Consider the following 18609-nt stretch of genomic DNA (forward strand, 5'->3'; position numbering starts at 1 on the left):
GGGCGTAAGTACACTTTTAGTAAGAATCCTACGCACAGTTTTATAAATGAGACCCCTGGTCACAGTGGTAAAAGACTGGTTCTAGTCCTGTATCAGTCGTGGTTCTGGTCCTGTATCAGTCGTGGTTCTGGTCCTGTATCAGTCCTGGTTCTGGTCTAGTATCAGTCCTGTTTCTGGTCTAGTATCAGTCCTGGTTCTAGTCTAGTATCAGTCCTGGTTCTGGTCCTGTATCAGTCCTGCTTCTGTTCTAGTATCAGTCCTGGTTCTAGTCTAGTATCAGTCCTGGTTCAGGTCCTGTATCAGTCCTGGTTCTGGTCCTGTATCAGTCCTGCTTCTGGTCTAGTATCAGTCCAGGTTCTAGTCTAGTATCAGTCCTGGTTCTGGTCCTGTATCAGTCCTGCTTCTGTTCTAGTATCAGTCCAGGTTCTAGTCTAGTATCAGTCCTGGTTCTGGTCCTGTATCAGTCCTGCTTCTGTTCTAGTATCAGTCCTGGTTCTAGTCTAGTATCAGTCCTGGTTCTGGTCCTGTATCAGTCCTGGTTCTGGTCTAGTATCAGTCCTGGTTCTGTTGGATCTCAGTGCTGCGTTTGATACTGTAGATCACAGAATCCTGTTGCACAGGCTGGAAAACTGAGTTGGACGTTCTGGAGCGGTTCTTAACTGGTTCAGGTCCTATTTAGAAGGCCGGAGTTATTTTGTTACGATCGGCAGCTATGAATCTGAGCGAGTGGCCATGACTTGTGGAGTCCCCCAGGGGTCAGTCCTTGGACCTCTTCTGTTCAACTTGTATATGCTCCCTTTGGGTAAAATATTACAGAACTATAGCATTTATTATCAAAGATATGCAGATGATACACAACTTTATGTGTCTCTGTCACCAGATGACTGCAGTCCAATAGACTTAATGTGTCAGTGTCTGGAGCAAATAAACACCTGGATGATGGAGAATTTTCTACAATTAAATGAAGACAAAACTGACATTATTCTGAAGACTTGGGCTCTTGAAACCAGCGACCAAGTTGGTAAACTTGGAGTGTTGATAGACTCAGACCTGACTTTCAGCAGCTACATCAAAGCTTCACTAAGAAGCTTTTTACCAGCTCAGAAACATCAACAGGATTAAAAGTTTATTGTCCTAGAAAGACCAGGAAAAACTCATCCATGCATCTTGCTTCTCTTGAAGTATGTGACAAGCTTTACTCTGTTCTTTCACTTCTTCGCCATCACTGCCAAGCGAGCTGCAGTAGAACCAGACAGGAAGTTGAGACTACAGTGTTTGTTTTTCAAATTTTTGTTATTTGCGAAGCAGTGTCACATTTCCTGAGTACAATTTCAGACTCTTATTATTATTATTATTATTATTATCTGTAAAAGTACACAAGTAAAGACTTTACTTTTATATGAATACATTCATACAGTATACTTTACACTCTTGTAACATCTGGAAAAAACAAATAATAATCCTGAAGGCATAGTGGCTTTTATTTTGCCATGACGGTGCGCCACCATCAGTCTTTCTCGGTTGTTAATGTTTTAGTTAATATTTTTAGTGTTACAGAAGCAGCAGATACCATAGTTATCACAAACCTAGAGCGCCTTTCATGGCTGTACACAGTAATGTTTACTCCTTGGTTCACATCAGTGTTAATATGAACTAACATTAATAACCTGTTCAATGCATACATATATATACATATATATATATATATATATATATATATATATGTGTGTGTATAAAGTTGCATCTGACTATAAGTCACAGGACCAGCCAAACTATGAAAACAGTGCAACTTATCGACTTATAGTCCTGAAAATACAGTAATCATTTTAATGTAATTTATGATTTTATTGTGATATTTGCTGTTTGTTGCTGCTTTTAAATGCTTTCTTTGCACCATCTGTAATACTTTTGATCTGTTATGTGAAGCACTTTAAACTGTCTTGTACATGAAATGTGATGTACAAACAAACTTACCTTCCTCTGTGTTTGCAGCTTCGCTGCAGCTGAAGTTTGAGTCTCTGTCGGACGATGACGTCCTGGTGGATCCACAGAGGAAGCTCCCAGTTCTCTCCTTCTGGCTCAACAAGGGAAACTACAACTCCCAGCAGGCCTTGCTCTGGTGTCTCACACGTATGTCACAGCAGCTTCAATGAGAATTTTTCAATGCGTCGTTTTTAAAACCATGAAGTTACACAAACACCTGAAGTTTGGTTGGTAACAAAGGTTAAAATTTTAACTAATTTTACACAATGACACAGGAATTATGTAAAGTCTCTTTTGGGGCTGTGGGGAACGTGGAATTGCATCATGTTTTATTACTTTTTATTTATTTTTCTTTCTGTGTTTATGAGGGGGGAGTATTGGGGTATGTATTTATGATTCTGCTGAGTGGTTGCATGTAGATTACAGTGGTTTGTTGTTAAGGTAGATATGATACTACACAAAGTTATTCAATTAAAACAATGCAATACAAAACAAACCTAAACCATATGAGACAATAATATAAAGATAATATATAAGAAAAAACAAAATGAAACAATATATGATAGTAAACAACCTACACACAATATGAGATGAAACCAAATTAACCAATACTAAACTAAACAATACAATATGGTACGATATGAAACAAACCAAATGAAACCATATAAAACAAAAATAAAGAGTAGGGTGCGATGGGATGTGACATGATACAAACTCATTACTGTTCCTTTTTGCAAAACCGTCTTTTTAAAAGCAGGGCAGCAAATTTCTCTGTGGGGATACAAAAGTCTGTCATAACGTATCGTATCGTAACATATCGTAACATATCATAACATATCGTAACATATCGTAACGTATCATATCGTATCGTATCATATTGTATTGTATCGTATCATATCGTATCGTATCGTATCATATCGTATCGTATCGTATCGTATCGTATCGTATTGTATCATATTGTATCGTATCATATCGTATCGTATCATATTGTATCGTATCGTATCATATCGTATCGTATCATATCGTATCGTATCATATTGTATCGTATCGTATCATATTGTATCGTATCGTATCGCATCGTATCGTATCGTATCGTATCATATTGTATCGTATCATATTGTATCGTATCGTATCGTATCATATTGTATCGTATCGTATCATATTGTATCGTATCGTATCGTATCGTATCATATTGTATCGTATCATATTGTATCGTATCGCATCGTATCATATCGTATCGTATCGTAGCGTATCATATTGTATCGTATCATATTGTATCGTATCGTATCGTATCGTATCATATCGTATCATATCGTATCATATTGTATCGTATCGTATTGTATCATATCGTATCGTATCGTATTGTATCGTATCGTATCGTATCATATCATATTGTATCGTATCATAATGTATCGTATCGTATCGTTGAGGTTTGTGTTTATAAATGCAAATTTGCTGCAATCTGCTCTGGAATAAAAATATATATTTATTTTTAAAATGTAAAGGTTAAAGTTCATGAAGAATAGAAAAGAATAGAATAGACGTTTATTGTCATTGTACATGTAACATATACAACGAAATTTAAAAGTGCCCAAGAGTCAAAGTGCAGTGCAGCAACATACATTTAACATTCAACCATAAAAAAATTTATAAACATTAGAAAAGACTTTATAAGTATGGCATTATTGCTCTTAAACCAGATCTATGCGATCTGAACCGACCACCTCCCACTTTGTAAAGCTGCTGATGATGTTCCAGGTTGTGATGAAGAGCAGCAGTGCTCAGTGGCCGACCTCAGAGACGCTGACTCAGCAGGTTTCTTCCGGTGCTCGTTGTATCCGGACAGCAGAGTGTGCGGCGCATACGATAAACCTCTGAGACGACCCTGTCGCCCCCTGCTGGACCGAGCGCCCATCAACACCTACAGCAAGAAGGGTACAATGAGAACTCTTTCTTACTTTGAATCTCAGACAGAATCTTAAACGTTGTGTTTTTTACTGTAACACCTGAACGTGTCATTAACAAAGCGACCAGGGCTGCTTGTTGACATCCATCCATTCATTCTTATTGTGTTGTATTTGTGTGTTTAGCGGATCTGAATGGACCCGTGAAGAGTTTCTACGACAGAGTTTCCTTCCAGAAGATGGTTTCTTACTCTGTACGGAGTCGAGTCTCACTGAGAGAAAACACACCGCTGTCTGAGGGGTAACAACACACACACACACACACACACACACACACAATGCAGCACAGTTCAGGTTTTTATGTTATTAGATTTTTTAATTTCTTCTTTAGAATTAGTGGTTTTAATAGAAAGATCTGTGTTCCACGAGTCATTCTAGTACATCATTTAATTTCATTTTTGTCCTTTAACAATTTTTATTTTTATCTTTTATTGATCTTTTTGTCTTTTTCTAAACAAATAGAGAGATTTGTATTCCATGAGTCTTTATTGTACACAATTAATTCACAGTTTGTTTTTTCCTTAAATTTTATTCCTTATTTTTGTGGGAGTTTTATGTTTTTGTAATTTTCAAATTTCATAATTTATAATATTTTTAATAGCTTGTTTTGTGTTCCATCCTTTAGTCTTTCTTTTTACATTTTTGTGGGGTTTGTTATTGATTTTTTCTTCCATTTTTTATTTGATTATAAGAATGTGGTTTAAACAACATTTTCAATTCTATAAGAATCCTTTCAGTAACTTCCCTGGAGCCCAACAGTGAATATGACATAAATATAAAACATAAAACGTCTGTTTTCTTTACAACAAAAATAATTTTCCTCCAGACTCAGAGACCGGAAAACGTTAGGGGTTAAAAAACCTGAAATAGAGCTGAAGCAGAGGAGGAAAACTTCCTCACAGGGAATTTACAGTAAATATAATCAGGACATTTTAACCTGTAAACATGAAGTAAATGAAAACTGAACCCACAGACACGACTTCCTGATACCAACGAAGAAGAAAAATACACAAAATATTTTCTAACAAAGAACTTGAGACACTAAAAGGGAAGAAATCTGAACATTTAACCAAATATAAACATTTATTGTGTTAATATTTTGAGGGAAAACAGTATATTTAATCCACCTTTCCTCAATTAACAGTAATTAATCTTCTAATAACTGTAATTATAATTTTAACCCTTTTAGTAACGTTTTTCCTCCTTCGGAGGCTTTTTGTCTTTTTATTTTGTATAAATATTGTTGATGTGCAGCTCTTTGGAGACGTGTGCTTTATAAACACGGTGGGTTGGATTCGTGTGTTTAGGTTCATGGAGTGTGAGCGCCGCTGTGATGAGGATCCTTGTTGCCGTGGTATCGGTTTTGTCCGTGACACCAAATCATCAGGTAATTTCTTCTGGTGTCTGAGCTGAATTCCATCTTTCTGGACTTGTTTGTTATAAACCACTAGCAGAGCTGAGCAACATCACTGGTAAACGTTAAATTAACTAATGATTTGTGCTTTTTAATACACCGAGTAGAAAGAGGACTGATGGAAACAAAATGCAGCAAGAAGTTAAACTAGTTTGGTCAGAAGGAAAATCTGAGTAAAATCAGGGACTCGGGGACCTTGATGGCCGGTGGAGGGGGGCCAGGAGGACCAGACTCTTAGAGGTTTAGTTGAAGGTGGAGTTCCTCCATCTGTGATATTTGTAGAATCGTACATATTTCTTGGCAGTAATCTCAGGTTGATGAGGAGACTAAAGTCTTTTAATGTCAGTGAGACCGTTTTAAAGAACTTTAATTGTTCTTTTGTTGAAAGCATCTCAACATTTTTCTTTATCTGTTGGTTCAGTGGTTTAACTCTGAAGGACTAGAACAGCCTGTTAAAACCTGTTCTAAGATTACTGGAGTCGGACAGAGACTTGTCTTCCCTCTGTAGCTTCAGGTTATTCAGGAAGCAAAGACCATCATCAGCGATCCTCACCATGAGTTTGCTTCCATGCTTTGATCCGGTCGGTGCTGCTGAGCTCCTCACAGGAGAACCAGCAGATATTCTACATCTCCCTTCAGCTGTCACACTTCTAAACTCTGACAGCCGTCGTTTTAAATGACTTTTGTTCTGTCCTTGCTGCATTTTAGCTGAGCTAACAGAGGTCTCGGTCTGCATCAGTATTTATGTTTTTATAGTTGATTTACTGTGTTAGCCTTCATGGCCTTGATATCGTTGATGAAAAGGGGCCCTGGATAAAAGGTTTGGGAACTACTGGTTTACAGTAACATGTCTGGATATCTTTGCGTGTGTGCGTTCAGGCGTGGTGTGTCTGGCTCTGATCAGTCTTGGGGTTCAGACCTGCGGCGAGGACGAGACGACCTGGAGGACTCAGGACTGCAGACCATCTGAAGTGATGACAACTCCGGAGCCCTTCGGCTGGTACCAGAAACCTGGTACTAAGCACACACACAAGAACACACAGATGCAGGATAAATGGAGGAGTTGTATGACGTGTTGTGTTTTCAGTGAATCAGTGGACGTCCTCTCCGGCGCTCTGTCCTCCGTTCACCCTGCCACCCACCAAAAACAACGGTGAGACTAAAACCGTTATTACTGCTATCATCTTTACTAGCTAGCTAAACATGCTACTGCAACAAAAAGATTTACACCACTACAAATACTAAAACTTCCTTTGCTGCTGGAAGTACTTCTTCCTGTCCAACAACTTCCACATTTACTGTATTTGTAATGATGGTTTTGCTGCACTAAAAACAACATTTACAACCACAAGTCCGATTTCTGTGTGCACGCGACAAGACAGAAGGTCTAAACTAGATGCTCTACAAGTAGTTCCAGGGTGGTGTTCAGCACGGTGTAAAAAGTAGTTCCAGGGTGGTGTTCAGCATGGTGTAAAAAGTAGTTCCAGGGTGATGTTTAGCACGGTGGAAAAAGTAGTTCCAGGGTGATGTAAAAAGTAGTTCCAGGGTGATGTTCAGCACGGTGGAAAAAGTAGTTCCAGGGTGATGTAAAAAGTAGTTCCAGGGTGATGTTCGGCACGGTGTAAAAAGTAGTTCCAGGGTGATGTTCAGCACGGTGGAAAAAGTAGTTCCAGGGTGATGTTCGGCACGGTGTAAAAAGTAGTTCCAGGGTGATGTTCAGCATGGTGTAAAAAGTCGTTCCAGGGTGATGTTCAGCATGGTGTAAAAAGTAGTTCCAGGGTGATGTTCAGCACGGTGTAAAAATGAGTTCCATTGTGATGTTGGGCACAGTGTAAAAAGTAGTTCCAGGGTGATGTTCGGCACGGTGGAAAAAGTAGTTCCAGGGTGATGTTCAGCATGGTGTAAAAAGTAGTTCCAGGGTGACGTTCAGCATGGTGTAAAAAGCAGTTCCAGGGTGGTGTTCGGCACGGTGTAAAAAGTAGTTCCAGGGTGATGTTCGGCACGGTGTAAAATGTAGTTCCATTGTGATGTTGGGCACGGTGTAAAAAGTAGTTCCAGGGTGATGTTCGGCACGGTGAAAAAAATAGTTGTTCCAGGGTGGTGTTCAGCATGGTGTAAAAAGTAGTTCCAGGGTGGTGTTCAGCACGGTGTAAAAAGTAGTTCCAGGGTGATGTTCGACATGGTGTAAAATGTAGTTCCATTGTGATGTTGGGCACGGTGTAAAAAGTAGTTCCAGGGTGATGTTCGGCACGGTGAAAAAAATAGTTGTTCCAGGGTGATGTTCAGCATGGTGTAAAAAGTAGTTCCAGGGTGGTGTTCAGCACGGTGTAAAAAGTAGTTCCAGGGTGATGTTCAGCATGGTGTAAAATGTAGTTCCATTGTGATGTTGGGCACGGTGTAAAAAGTAGTTCCAGGGTGATGTTCGGCACGGTGAAAAAAATAGTTGTTCCAGGGTGGTGTTCAGCATGGTGTAAAAAGTAGTTCCAGGGTGGTGTTCAGCACGGTGTAAAAAGTAGTTCCAGGGTGGTGTTCAGCATGGTGTAAAAAGTAGTTCCAGGGTGGTGTTCAGCACGGTGTAAAAAGTAGTTCCAGGGTGATGTTCAGCATGGTGTAAAAAGTAGTTCCAGGGTGACGTTCAGCATGGTGTAAAAAGCAGTTCCAGGGTGGTGTTCGGCACGGTGTAAAAAGTAGTTCCAGGGTGATGTTCAGCATGGTGTAAAAAGTAGTTCCAGGGTGATGTTCAGCATGGTGTAAAAAGTAGTTCCAGGGTGATGTTCAGCACGGTGTAAAAATGAGTTCCATTGTGATGTTGGGCACGGTGTAAAAAGTAGTTCCAGGGTGATGTTCGGCACGGTGGAAAAAGTAGTTCCAGGGTGATGTTCGGCACGGTGTAAAATGTAGTTCCATTGTGATGTTGGGCACGGTGTAAAAAGTAGTTCCAGGGTGATGTTCGGCACGTTGGAAAAAGTAGTTCCAGGGTGATGTTCGGCATGGTGTAAAAAGTAGTTCCAGGGTGGTGTTCAGCATGGTGTAAAAAGTAGTTCCAGGGTGATGTTCGACATGGTGTAAAATGTAGTTCCATTGTGATGTTGGGCACGGTGTAAAAAGTAGTTCCAGGGTGATGTTCGGCACGGTGAAAAAAATAGTTGTTCCAGGGTGATGTTCAGCATGGTGTAAAAAGTAGTTCCAGGGTGGTGTTCAGCACGGTGTAAAAAGTAGTTCCAGGGTGATGTTCAGCATGGTGTAAAATGTAGTTCCATTGTGATGTTGGGCACGGTGTAAAAAGTAGTTCCAGGGTGATGTTCGGCACGGTGAAAAAAATAGTTGTTCCAGGGTGGTGTTCAGCATGGTGTAAAAAGTAGTTCCAGGGTGGTGTTCAGCACGGTGTAAAAAGTAGTTCCAGGGTGATGTTCAGCACGGTGTAAAAAGTAGTTCCAGGGTGGTGTTCAGCACGGTGTAAAAAGTAGTTCCAGGGTGGTGTTCAGCATGGTGTAAAAAGTAGTTCCAGGGTGGTGTTCAGCATGGTGTAGCATCTCTTCTTCTAACATGTCTGAAAACTTCTGGGAAGTGAGGAGACCAGTTGCTGGAGTTTTAGGAGAGGAATGTTGTCCCATTCTGGTCTGAAGCAGGATTCTAGCTGCTCTACAGTCCTGGACCTTGGTTGCTGGACTTCTGCTTCCAGATGTTCTGTACTGGTAAAAGGTCTGGACTGCAGGTTGTGCACGTTGGTGGATTGTACTGATTAAGTTTGCTGGAACCTTCTGTCTCAGTATCGATGGACGATTGGCGTCTCCTCCCTGATTCTTCGGTCCTGATTGACTCCTCTCTGTCAAGATATGATGTCATTCATGTGAGCAGTGACATCGCTGGTGACTGGAACAAGACCAGAGACTGGTGTCTCCATGGTAACAACGGCTTGAATTAGTAATTGTTCGTAATGAGGCTGTCGACGAAGGCGGACCCTGACACTGTTTCTGGTTTCCTGTCAGCCTGCCAGGAGGTGGAGTCTTGTGCTGCTGTGTCACTCAAGGAGGCGGAGTCTGCCACCCGTTGCATCCTCTACCCTGACACCTCAGTCTGTGGGTTAAGCTCCGCCCCTGGATCCTCCAGCCCTGCCTCCTCCTGCCGACTGGTCATCAGAGAGCCCGCCCAAAAAGCGTACCTGACGACAGGTGAGCTGATCGACCAATCACAAAGAAGAACAGCTCCTCACAGCGCTGTTGGCCAAATATGTGTTTGTTTGTTTCGTTAGCATCGTTGCCATCGGTTACAGCCATCTTCATACCGGGCCATGGGACTCTGCAGGGCGTTGCCGTAGAAACAGCAGTTGGTTCAGACAGGAGGACAGTGATTCAGTTCCTCGGTGTCCCGTACGCCCGTCCACCAACAGGACCCCTTCGCTTCCAAGCAGCACAGCCAGCTGATTGGACGGGAACCTGGGATGCCACAAAACCACGGTAACAACCCCTTTTATAAACGCATATCAGCAACGCCCACAGAGTGTCAATCAACATCTGTTATTTACAATAGATTTATAAGCAATAAACTCATCCATCCATCCATCTATCCACCTGTCAGTCCCAGCTGTGTCCAGCCAGGTGATGACGAGTCTGCAGCCTCCAGCGAGGACTGTCTCTACCTGAACGTCTTCACTCCCGCTGCTTTGGTGAGTCCCGACTTTATTTCCTCATCTATTTAAATGCATCATTTTCGGTTTAGTACTTCAGATTTTTCCTTTTTATCACAAGAACAGATGGAAACTGTGGCTGAACCGATAAACGATGGTCAAACTCTTAGATTTTATAAATGCATCAATCACTAAAACCATATTTGAAATAAGATAAGATCTCCCGTTATAAGGTTATTTTTTTCTAGTGAACTAATTTTCGACTATTAGTCAATTAAAAACCATCTTATTTACACTCTAAAATATATTTACCTATTTTAATATTGTTCCCTACTTTAAGAAAATCCTGAAGTCTCTCTGTAGAAAACATAAAGATAAAAAAGTACAGCCATAAACTCTCAGACTTTCTTTAAGTTATCGGTCATCAAGCAGCTTTGGAACATTTCACAACCTGCAACCAGAAGGTCTGGAAATGTAAAATATAAGATATTAAATACAAAACCAAGTGTTAAAAACCTGAAAAACTCCAGATCTGCTTGAACAGTTCTTTAGTCGTCACTCAGCTGAACTACTTTTATTTTATTTTTATAGAGTTATGTTTAAGTATTTTATGTTTTAGATAAACCCTGTTGCTTTAATCCCTTCATGCAAGTCCATATCTTCAGGAAAAGCTCGCATGTCCTCCGTACCCATACTGCAATCCTCTCCAAAGTAAATGGGACATTCAGGTGTCCTGGAGAGGATGGTCCATCAGACAGATGAACCTCTGAATCAGAGTGAACGGTGTGGTTTTTGTCCTGGTCGTGGAACAGTGGACCAGTTCTACACTCAACAGGGTCCTGGAAGCTGCATGGAAGTTCGCCTGACTGTGTACTTTGTGGACTTGGAGAAGACATGCAACGTCAACTCTGACTGGGACAGTTTGCAGCAGGCGAGTTTGAAGTAGCTGGAATGAGAATCAGCACCTCTAAAGGCTCATTTATGCTGGACGCAGGAGACACAGACAGACGGACATTTTCATCTGTGTCCTGCGTCGGTTACGAGTGTAGTTTGGTCCATTTTTAGGGAGCTTAGCTCTGAGAAGAATAGCTGACATGCTACCAGGAAGAAACAAACCAGAGAAGAAGAAGAGGATCAGGAAGGGAATAAAAAAGCAGAAGAAGAATGAAGACAAGGACAACAACTGTAGTTGGGCGGTTGGAAGCAACTTTATAGCGGCGCATTACCGCTGCTAGCTGGTGTCTGAAACCGGCATCGGCTTGTGGGAGTGAATTCAGACGTCAGCACTGCCCTCTAGTGGAGGAAATGACTTAACAACCATGGCAACGCAAAACATGCATAGAAGTATGAGGACGGGGATGTATGACAACACTTGAAACGGACGCCGCTATTTATGTACATAAGAGAGAAGAAACAGGCTTTTAATCCGAGACTATGGTTCTCAAGAAAAAGGTGGTGTCCTCTCCTGGTCAGGAATGAGGTCCTGCCCCAAGTCCCAGTGACGTGGACTCTACATCGTGGTGTAGAAGGAGCTGAGCTCATGCCTACAGAGGTTCCTACCCTTACCACCAGCTGTGGGTAGTGGCCGAAAGAACGAGATTTCAAAAACAAGCGGTGGAAATTAGTTTCCTCTGCAGGGCGGTCGGGCTCTCCATTACAGGCAGGGGCAGACGTTCAGTCATCCGGGAGGAGGGGCTTAGTGTACAGCTGCTGCTCCTCCACATCCACGAGGAGCCAGATGAGGAACTCCTCCCTGGTCAGGTGTTCCAGGCACGTCCCACGGAGAGGAAACCCGGGGACAACCCAGGACACGCTGGAGGAAATGTCTCTCAGTTGGCCTGGGACATCTCGGAACATGTCATTACAGGATATGACATCATCAGTGACCTAAAAGTTTGTGTGTGTATATGTGTGTGTGTTTGTCAGAGAGGACGCATCCCAGTCCTGCTTTTCTTCTTCAACCCTTCGGCGAATCAGAATCCCAGACTATTGGATGGCTCCGCCCTTGCAGCAATGGGTAACATTGTCGTGGTAACAGCCAGTTATCGGACTGCAGCGCTGGGATTCCTGAGTACAGGTAAATAAAAACAGTAATAACACACACACACACACACACACACACAGAGCGATCATAACTTTTTCTGCAGGTGTGTCTGGTCTCCGTGGTAACTATGGCCTGTCGGACCAGGAGGTGGTGCTACGCTGGGTTAAAGCCCATATTTCCCTGGTGGGTGGAGACAACGGGAGCGTGACGGTGGGGGCGGAGCGTCGTGGTGCTGACATCACCAGCCTTCACCTATCCTCCTCCTCCTCTTCTCTGTTCCAGCGGATGATCCTGATGGTGAGTCTCATCGTCCTCCTCTCCATCATCATCATCATCACTCATATATCATATATAACATTTAGAAGTTTAAGATTTTCCCAGTTGTTCCCAGTTTGATGCAGATTAATGTGATATCAGTATTTCAAAAGGCGTTCCACAGGGTTCGATCCGTGGTCCCACCCTTTTCTCCATTTACATAAATAATCCAGAAAACTCTGTAGTGAATTCATCCGACACAATCCTTTACTCAGGTGGGCCTCTCCAGATGTAGCTTCTCAGCTTAGTTTCATTAGTCTCCAAATTGCATCTTCAGTTAAAAACCTCTAAGACCAAAGTCATGTGGTTTGTTAAGAACTTTGTGCCCTTAAATACTGAAAATATCTGGGAATCTGATGGGACTAGTCTGTCCTTTTCAAACTACACTAACAAATTACAGCCTGAAGTTACATCAAGATCTTGCTTCCTCCACAGGATGCGCTGCTACTTCACTGCTTCTGCATTGTGATGTCACTTACAGAGCTCGTTACGAAAGCTTGATGTCCTTTTCCGCTCTGGCCTCCTTTGCTCCTTTCCGAGCCCAGCGTGCCACATTCAGAGTCTCTTAAGCTCCGTTTCCACCGACATGTTCAGTTCGGTATGTTTTTACGTTTCCACAGACAAAAACTGGGATGGGTATCAGAATTTCTGACCCAAACCATCCCACTTTTTTTGGGGGGTCCCAATCTTACCAATACGAACCAAAAAGGCGGAGCTTGACACACTACAGTCCACTAATTGGTCAACAGAATCACTTCCTGTCAGAGTTAACTGAACCAAACCGTCCCGTACCGACCCGGACCTGCTGGTGGAAGCGGGCTTTACGTCTCCTTTCTTCCTCGTTCTACGTGACTAGATGCTGCCACGTGATTGGCTGGTTAGATATTTGTGTTAACGAGCAGGTGAACAGGTGGAACTGATAAATGGATCATCCAGCATCTTTCTTCCATTTTAAAACTATTTCACAGTCAGTTTCTCTTGTTGTTCTTTGTGGCCTCTCAGCTGTGAGGAGGACAGATTTTGGGAGTTTTTGCTGCATCTTTTTCCTGTGAACTCTTTATTTTATTCATCTTAATGTGAGTTTTATGAAGCAGCTCTAAACCTCAGACTTGGTCATCATTCCTGACTCAGCTGGTTCGTGTTCTGTGATTTAAACATTCATTTTCAGTATACTGTCAGTATCTCTTTCTTCTTCTCTTCTTCCCGCAGGGCGGCTCTGTGTTTTCTCCATCGCTGGTCCAGACTGCCTCGTCCTCCAGACGTCTGGCGACCGATCTGGCTCGAGAACTCGGCTGTGTGACTTCTGACCTCACCGATGACGTCAAGATGGCCGCCTGCCTCAGAGAGAGGCCCGTTCAGAAACTCAACACTGCTCAGACCAAAGTAAGGTCTAAACTCCAGGCCCCTGTTTGTGGTGATGGTTCAGGTCTCTACACGTCTGTGTTTGTCCTGCAGCTGCTGGCGGTCAGCGGTCCGTTCCAGTCCTGGTCTCCAGTCCGTCAGTCTCAGTCCTCCTCCGTCCACAGGGTCGACCTGCTGTTGGGAACCTCGGAGCACGACGGCCTGATTGGCCGAGCTCGCAGGATAAAGGTGAGCGGTCTCAGCAGAACAGCAAACACTTCCACATGCTGGATGCTTTAAGTTTTGTAAAGCGTCTCGTGGTTCTCTGTGTTCAGGACTTTGAGGCTCTACAGGGTCGCGCTGACGGTAAGACGGCGTTTTACGAGGCCCTGAGCCGCTCGCTGGGCGGAGCCTCAGGAAACGAGCTGCTGAAGGAGGCGGCGGCCTGGTTCTACTCTCTGGACCACAGTCCGTCAGCTGCTGGATACAACCTGTTCTCCAGAGCGCTCAACAACGCCACCAGGTGGGAAACAGTCAGAGTGCTGGGTGAAGAAGGAAAACAGTGTTTCTCTTTTTGTAATTAGAACATTTTTGTTTAAATTAGTTAACCCTTAAACCTCCAGCAGGTCTCCCCGAGGTCCATCTCCTCCACCACCAGGAGCGGTGGTGTGTAGCTCTGTGGGGTAAACTGTGATGGACAGTTACCAAAGATCAACCAGTGAGGGTTAAAGGGTTAAGCCAATCACAAAAAAGAAAATCAGGAAATGCTCCAATGTTCAGATCCCAGGTTGAAAAGACGTGACCCCTCGGCCTCCAGGACTGCAGGAACACCATACTGGTGTCAGTGGTCGGCATTTTCCTAAACTCTGGAGAATTCCTCACGTTTCTCTTGTTTTTGGTTCTTTCCATCATTTCACACATTGACTACTGCAACTCCTTACTGGCTGGCCTGCCTGCATGCTCAGTTAAACCTCTGCAGATGATCCAGAACGCAGCAGCACGTCTGGTCTTCAACCAGCCCAAAAGAGATCATGTCACTCCGCTGCTAATCGCTCTCCACTGGCTTCCAGTTGCAGCACATCAGATTCAAAGCTCTGCTTCTGGCTTACAAAACAATAACCCAAACAGCTCCGGTCTACCTCCACTCCTTAATCCAGAGCTACACTCCCTCTACCTCCACTCCTTAATCCAGAGCTACACTCCCTCTACCTCCACTCCTTAATCCAGAGCTACACTCCCTCTCCACAGTTACTCTGCCAGTGAAAGACGCCTAGTGCTCCCACCACAAGGTGGCGCCACATCAGTAGCTAGACTCTTCTCCTCTGTTGTTCCCCGGTGGTGGAACCATCTACCAAACTCCGTCCGATCCGCAGAGTCCTTATCCACTTTTAAAAGCAGCTAAAGACTCAGTTGTTTAAGGAGCATTTCCACATTTAGCTTAACTCTTCTACTCAGAATGAGGTAGAAAGATTTGTCCAGATCGTTGGCTCAACCAGGTACTGAAGAAGCTGCTGCACTTATAACCAAGATGATGTTGTGTGATGAAATTGTGAACCTCTATTCAAACAAAATGACTTAAAAAAAATAAAAAAAATAAGCACTGCCTCTAGCACTACATGACAGCACCTGGTCCACTTGGATTCCAGCAGTCTGACTACAACTTAATGATGACGTCTATCTTGTTTGAATTCATGCTTGTGTTGTTCTTTCTCTCAAATGTAAGTCGCTTTGGATAAAAGTGTCTGCAAAATAACTGTAGAATAGAATAGAATAGAATAGACTAGAATAGACTAGTATAGAATAGAATAGAATAGAATGCACATCATGAAACTGAAGGAAGTTCCTTCGGGTTTCCTCATTAAGTCGTACAGATGGAGAGTGATCCAAGGATTTAATGAGAAGACGTAGAGAAAAGTGTCCTGTGCAGCTCTGGTTGGGATGAAAAGAGCTGAGCTGGAGGAGGTGTCTTGGTTAAAGGTTTTTTTAAATCTCTGTATTTCAGGGGTTCAGGTCTTTCTCTGTTAGCTGACCAGATGCTGGGGCTAAATTAAAGCTCATGGAGGGAGAAAAGCTGCAGCTGCTTCTGGTTTTACTCACCAGGTTTACAGCTGAGCTCATTTTAACTTCATCCACCAGGACGTCCTTGCTATCTTTCTGATGAGGACGACATAGACTGGACTCCTACGAGGAATCTAATCTATCTTGTTTGTTTGCAGAGACCTTTTCATCGTCTGTCCCACTCTGCAGATGGCCACCCACTGGGCTAACAGTGGAGCTAACGTCTTCCTGTACCACCAACCAGCCTCCAGCACTCACACCAGGTACCAGCTGTTTCCTGATCCATGGGAACAGCCAGCTGATGATGAGGATCCTCTTCCTCACTGGTTTTAAACCCAACATGTTCCATCTAACTGCAGCTACTTCATCCATGATGTTCCTCTCCAGACATTTTACCAGTTTATATTTGAATCAGATCTTTTCTCTGCAGGGCTGACGTGTTCGTTCCTCTGGACCTCCAGTTTGTGTTCGGGACTCCTCTTCATCCAATGAGCTCTCAGCGTTTCACCTCCTCTGACCGACGTCTGTCTCTGGCCATGATGACCTACGTCTCCAGCTTCGTACGGACCGGGTCAGACCAACACTGAACAAAACTCTCTCTCTCTCTCTCTCGATCGATAGATAGATACACACATATATACATATATACATATATATATATATATATATATATATATACACTTATACCATGGTGAATACTCGATTCTGATTGGCTGGAGGGTGTCCATCAAAAAGTGATAATGGACGCCTATGAAAGAAGTTCCGGTCAAATAGCCTTATTGCTGTAAATTATTGCGCTGACTAAGCAGTAGTTGGTAACTGTGGCAACAGAAACTCAGACACCGGGCTGCAGACTCCAGATCAGAGCAGCCTGCAGGCTTATTGAACATGTAGGAAACTATCTGTAGACTTTGACTGTTTGATATAAAATGTCTCATCATCCTCTGGACACACACAAGCTGTAAGAGCTGCACACACCCTCTGAAATGATTCTTTGTGTCACGTAACATAACTGCGACCCACCGAGCTGCCGGTTCTGTCAGGGCCGGTTACCTTGGCAACGCGTCACAATGAAATAGTCCACTCGGCCGCTTCTTGTGAAAAACTTACAATTTTACCAGTAAAAAAACAACATTAATGTTGTGAAGGACCTCACGGAGACAGGACTGAGTTAACAGGTTTTATTGCTCACTGGGTATTTGCTCAGAAAGATCTTCCAAGCTCAGAGTTCATCAAGATGTCCGCTTGGTGAATCGGGATCGGGACGGGGAAGAGAAAGAGGAAGAGTTCTGTAAGCATGAACGAGGTCCGACAGAGACTGGCAGAAGAAATGGAACTTATAAGACCTGGAGCTGGATCGCTTGCAGGTGTGTTTCATTAGTGTTCTGGAGAGGGAGAACGGCGGTGATCGACAGGAGCAGGTGTGTCCGTGGCAGAGTCTGGTGCAACAGTGACAATTTTTTTCTTTCTAATGGACCATGGTATAAGCGGGATAATGCCCTCCGAGGAGGACATTATCGGACAGTTCACGCCTCCGCGTCGTCCATTAATTTATGGTAATGGCCACCTCGTCGGTCATTATCCCTTACATATATATATATATATATATATATATATATATATATATATATATATATATATGTATGTATAGGGAGAGAGAGAGAGAGATTTCTATTTTTTCATAAAAGTAAAGAAAAGTAAAGGAAAATATGACTATAACAAGACAGAAATTTTAAGATTTTTTTTTTTTTTTTCAGGAACCCCAACCCATCCCGTGTGTGGGCGGAGTCAGTTCTACCCAGATGGCAGCCAGTCCTGTCCTCTGTGGCCCCGCCCACCTACCTGGAGCTAAGCCCCGCCCTCCAGCATCAGCAGGGTCTGAGTCAGAAGTCCTGCTCCTTCTGGGGTCAACTGGGAACCAGACTGACCCGGCTCACAGGTGCAGTGCCGTAATCAGATTACATCTACCGGTTCCTCATTGTCCTGCTTCACTGGTCCTTCCTCTGTCGCTGCGCCACAAAGCACTCTGGGAACTGTAGTTCCAGCAGGTCACTGCTTCCTGCAGCTTTTGCCTGAAACATTTTACCTTTTAATGAAATTCATTCCTGGTTTTTGTATGTCTCCAGGTGAGTCGGGGGCGGAGCCTATCCAGCCTGTGTTGACCCCTGACCTTCCAGTGGTTTCCCCATCCAGCCAATCACAGACTGAGAAAGATGCCTACAACTAAAATGATGACATCATCCTGCTCTCAGATGACATCACCCTGCTTCATGTCCTGTAATTCAGTATGATTCAAACTATTTCTGTCAATCTATTCTGTTTTTAATCATCAATAAAGAGCATCAGAAACTCGCTGCTGTCTGTTTCTATGGTTACTCTGACTGGCAGGTGCAGTCAGCTGTTATATCAGCTGATCCAGACATCAAACACGAGATGTAAACACAGAATGCTCCTACAGCTGGTTTTATTATTAATTTAATAATCTGTCTCCATAAAAAACATTGAAATGATTTTTCATATTAATGAAACGGGCTCAGGATGCAGATGTTCCCACACATTCCAGCTCTCCGGTCATTACACGTGTTTGCTGGTGGAGTTTCTGCAGAAACACCTGCTGGTTTTTCACTTTTTTCTTCTACATTTGTTTCCTGATCATGTTTTCTGCTGCAGCCTTTAAGCCAAAGATGTAAGAACCAGCCGATTAAAACATGCAGCTGTGGGAGAAACCGTAAAAATTGACCCGGTCATCATAGTTCTACTCCAGCAGCCAGACCTGGTTGTCCTTTACAGTGGTCTGGATAAACACCTCCATCCTTCTGAAGGTCTTTTCCTCTTGCCCAGATAGGAAAAGGCTCCAGAAATG

The 18609-nt window shown here is 43.3% G+C and overlaps 1 protein-coding gene across 2 annotated transcripts in view; it reads left to right on the forward strand.

Moving 5' to 3' along the window:
- Nucleotides 1-18098, forward strand: part of tg (thyroglobulin) — a 39313-nt gene extending 21215 nt beyond the window's left edge. Inside the window, exons 31-49 of one of the 2 annotated variants that reach the window (XM_041988858.1) lie at nucleotides 1993-2130; nucleotides 3742-3918; nucleotides 4074-4188; nucleotides 5255-5334; nucleotides 6241-6375; nucleotides 6449-6514; nucleotides 9132-9266; nucleotides 9351-9549; nucleotides 9624-9818; nucleotides 9940-10027; nucleotides 11915-12065; nucleotides 12136-12329; nucleotides 13557-13730; nucleotides 13803-13937; nucleotides 14024-14211; nucleotides 15905-16009; nucleotides 16177-16317; nucleotides 17504-17685; nucleotides 17873-18098. In XM_041988858.1, coding sequence (XP_041844792.1) covers nucleotides 1993-2130; nucleotides 3742-3918; nucleotides 4074-4188; nucleotides 5255-5334; nucleotides 6241-6375; nucleotides 6449-6514; nucleotides 9132-9266; nucleotides 9351-9549; nucleotides 9624-9818; nucleotides 9940-10027; nucleotides 11915-12065; nucleotides 12136-12329; nucleotides 13557-13730; nucleotides 13803-13937; nucleotides 14024-14211; nucleotides 15905-16009; nucleotides 16177-16317; nucleotides 17504-17685; nucleotides 17873-17973 — 2699 coding nt within the window. In that variant the 3' untranslated portion in view covers nucleotides 17974-18098. Of the gene's footprint in view, nucleotides 1-1992; nucleotides 2131-3741; nucleotides 3919-4073; nucleotides 4189-5254; nucleotides 5335-6240; nucleotides 6376-6448; nucleotides 6515-9131; nucleotides 9267-9350; nucleotides 9550-9613; nucleotides 9819-9939; nucleotides 10028-11914; nucleotides 12066-12135; nucleotides 12330-13556; nucleotides 13731-13802; nucleotides 13938-14023; nucleotides 14212-15904; nucleotides 16010-16176; nucleotides 16318-17503; nucleotides 17686-17872 lie in introns of both variants that reach the window. The other variant, XM_041988859.1, reaches the window with a different exon arrangement.
- Nucleotides 18099-18609: the final 511 nt, after the last annotated feature.

This window comes from Melanotaenia boesemani, chromosome 6 (assembly GCF_017639745.1).
Source record: "Melanotaenia boesemani isolate fMelBoe1 chromosome 6, fMelBoe1.pri, whole genome shotgun sequence".
Lineage (NCBI taxonomy): Eukaryota > Metazoa > Chordata > Actinopteri > Atheriniformes > Melanotaeniidae > Melanotaenia > Melanotaenia boesemani.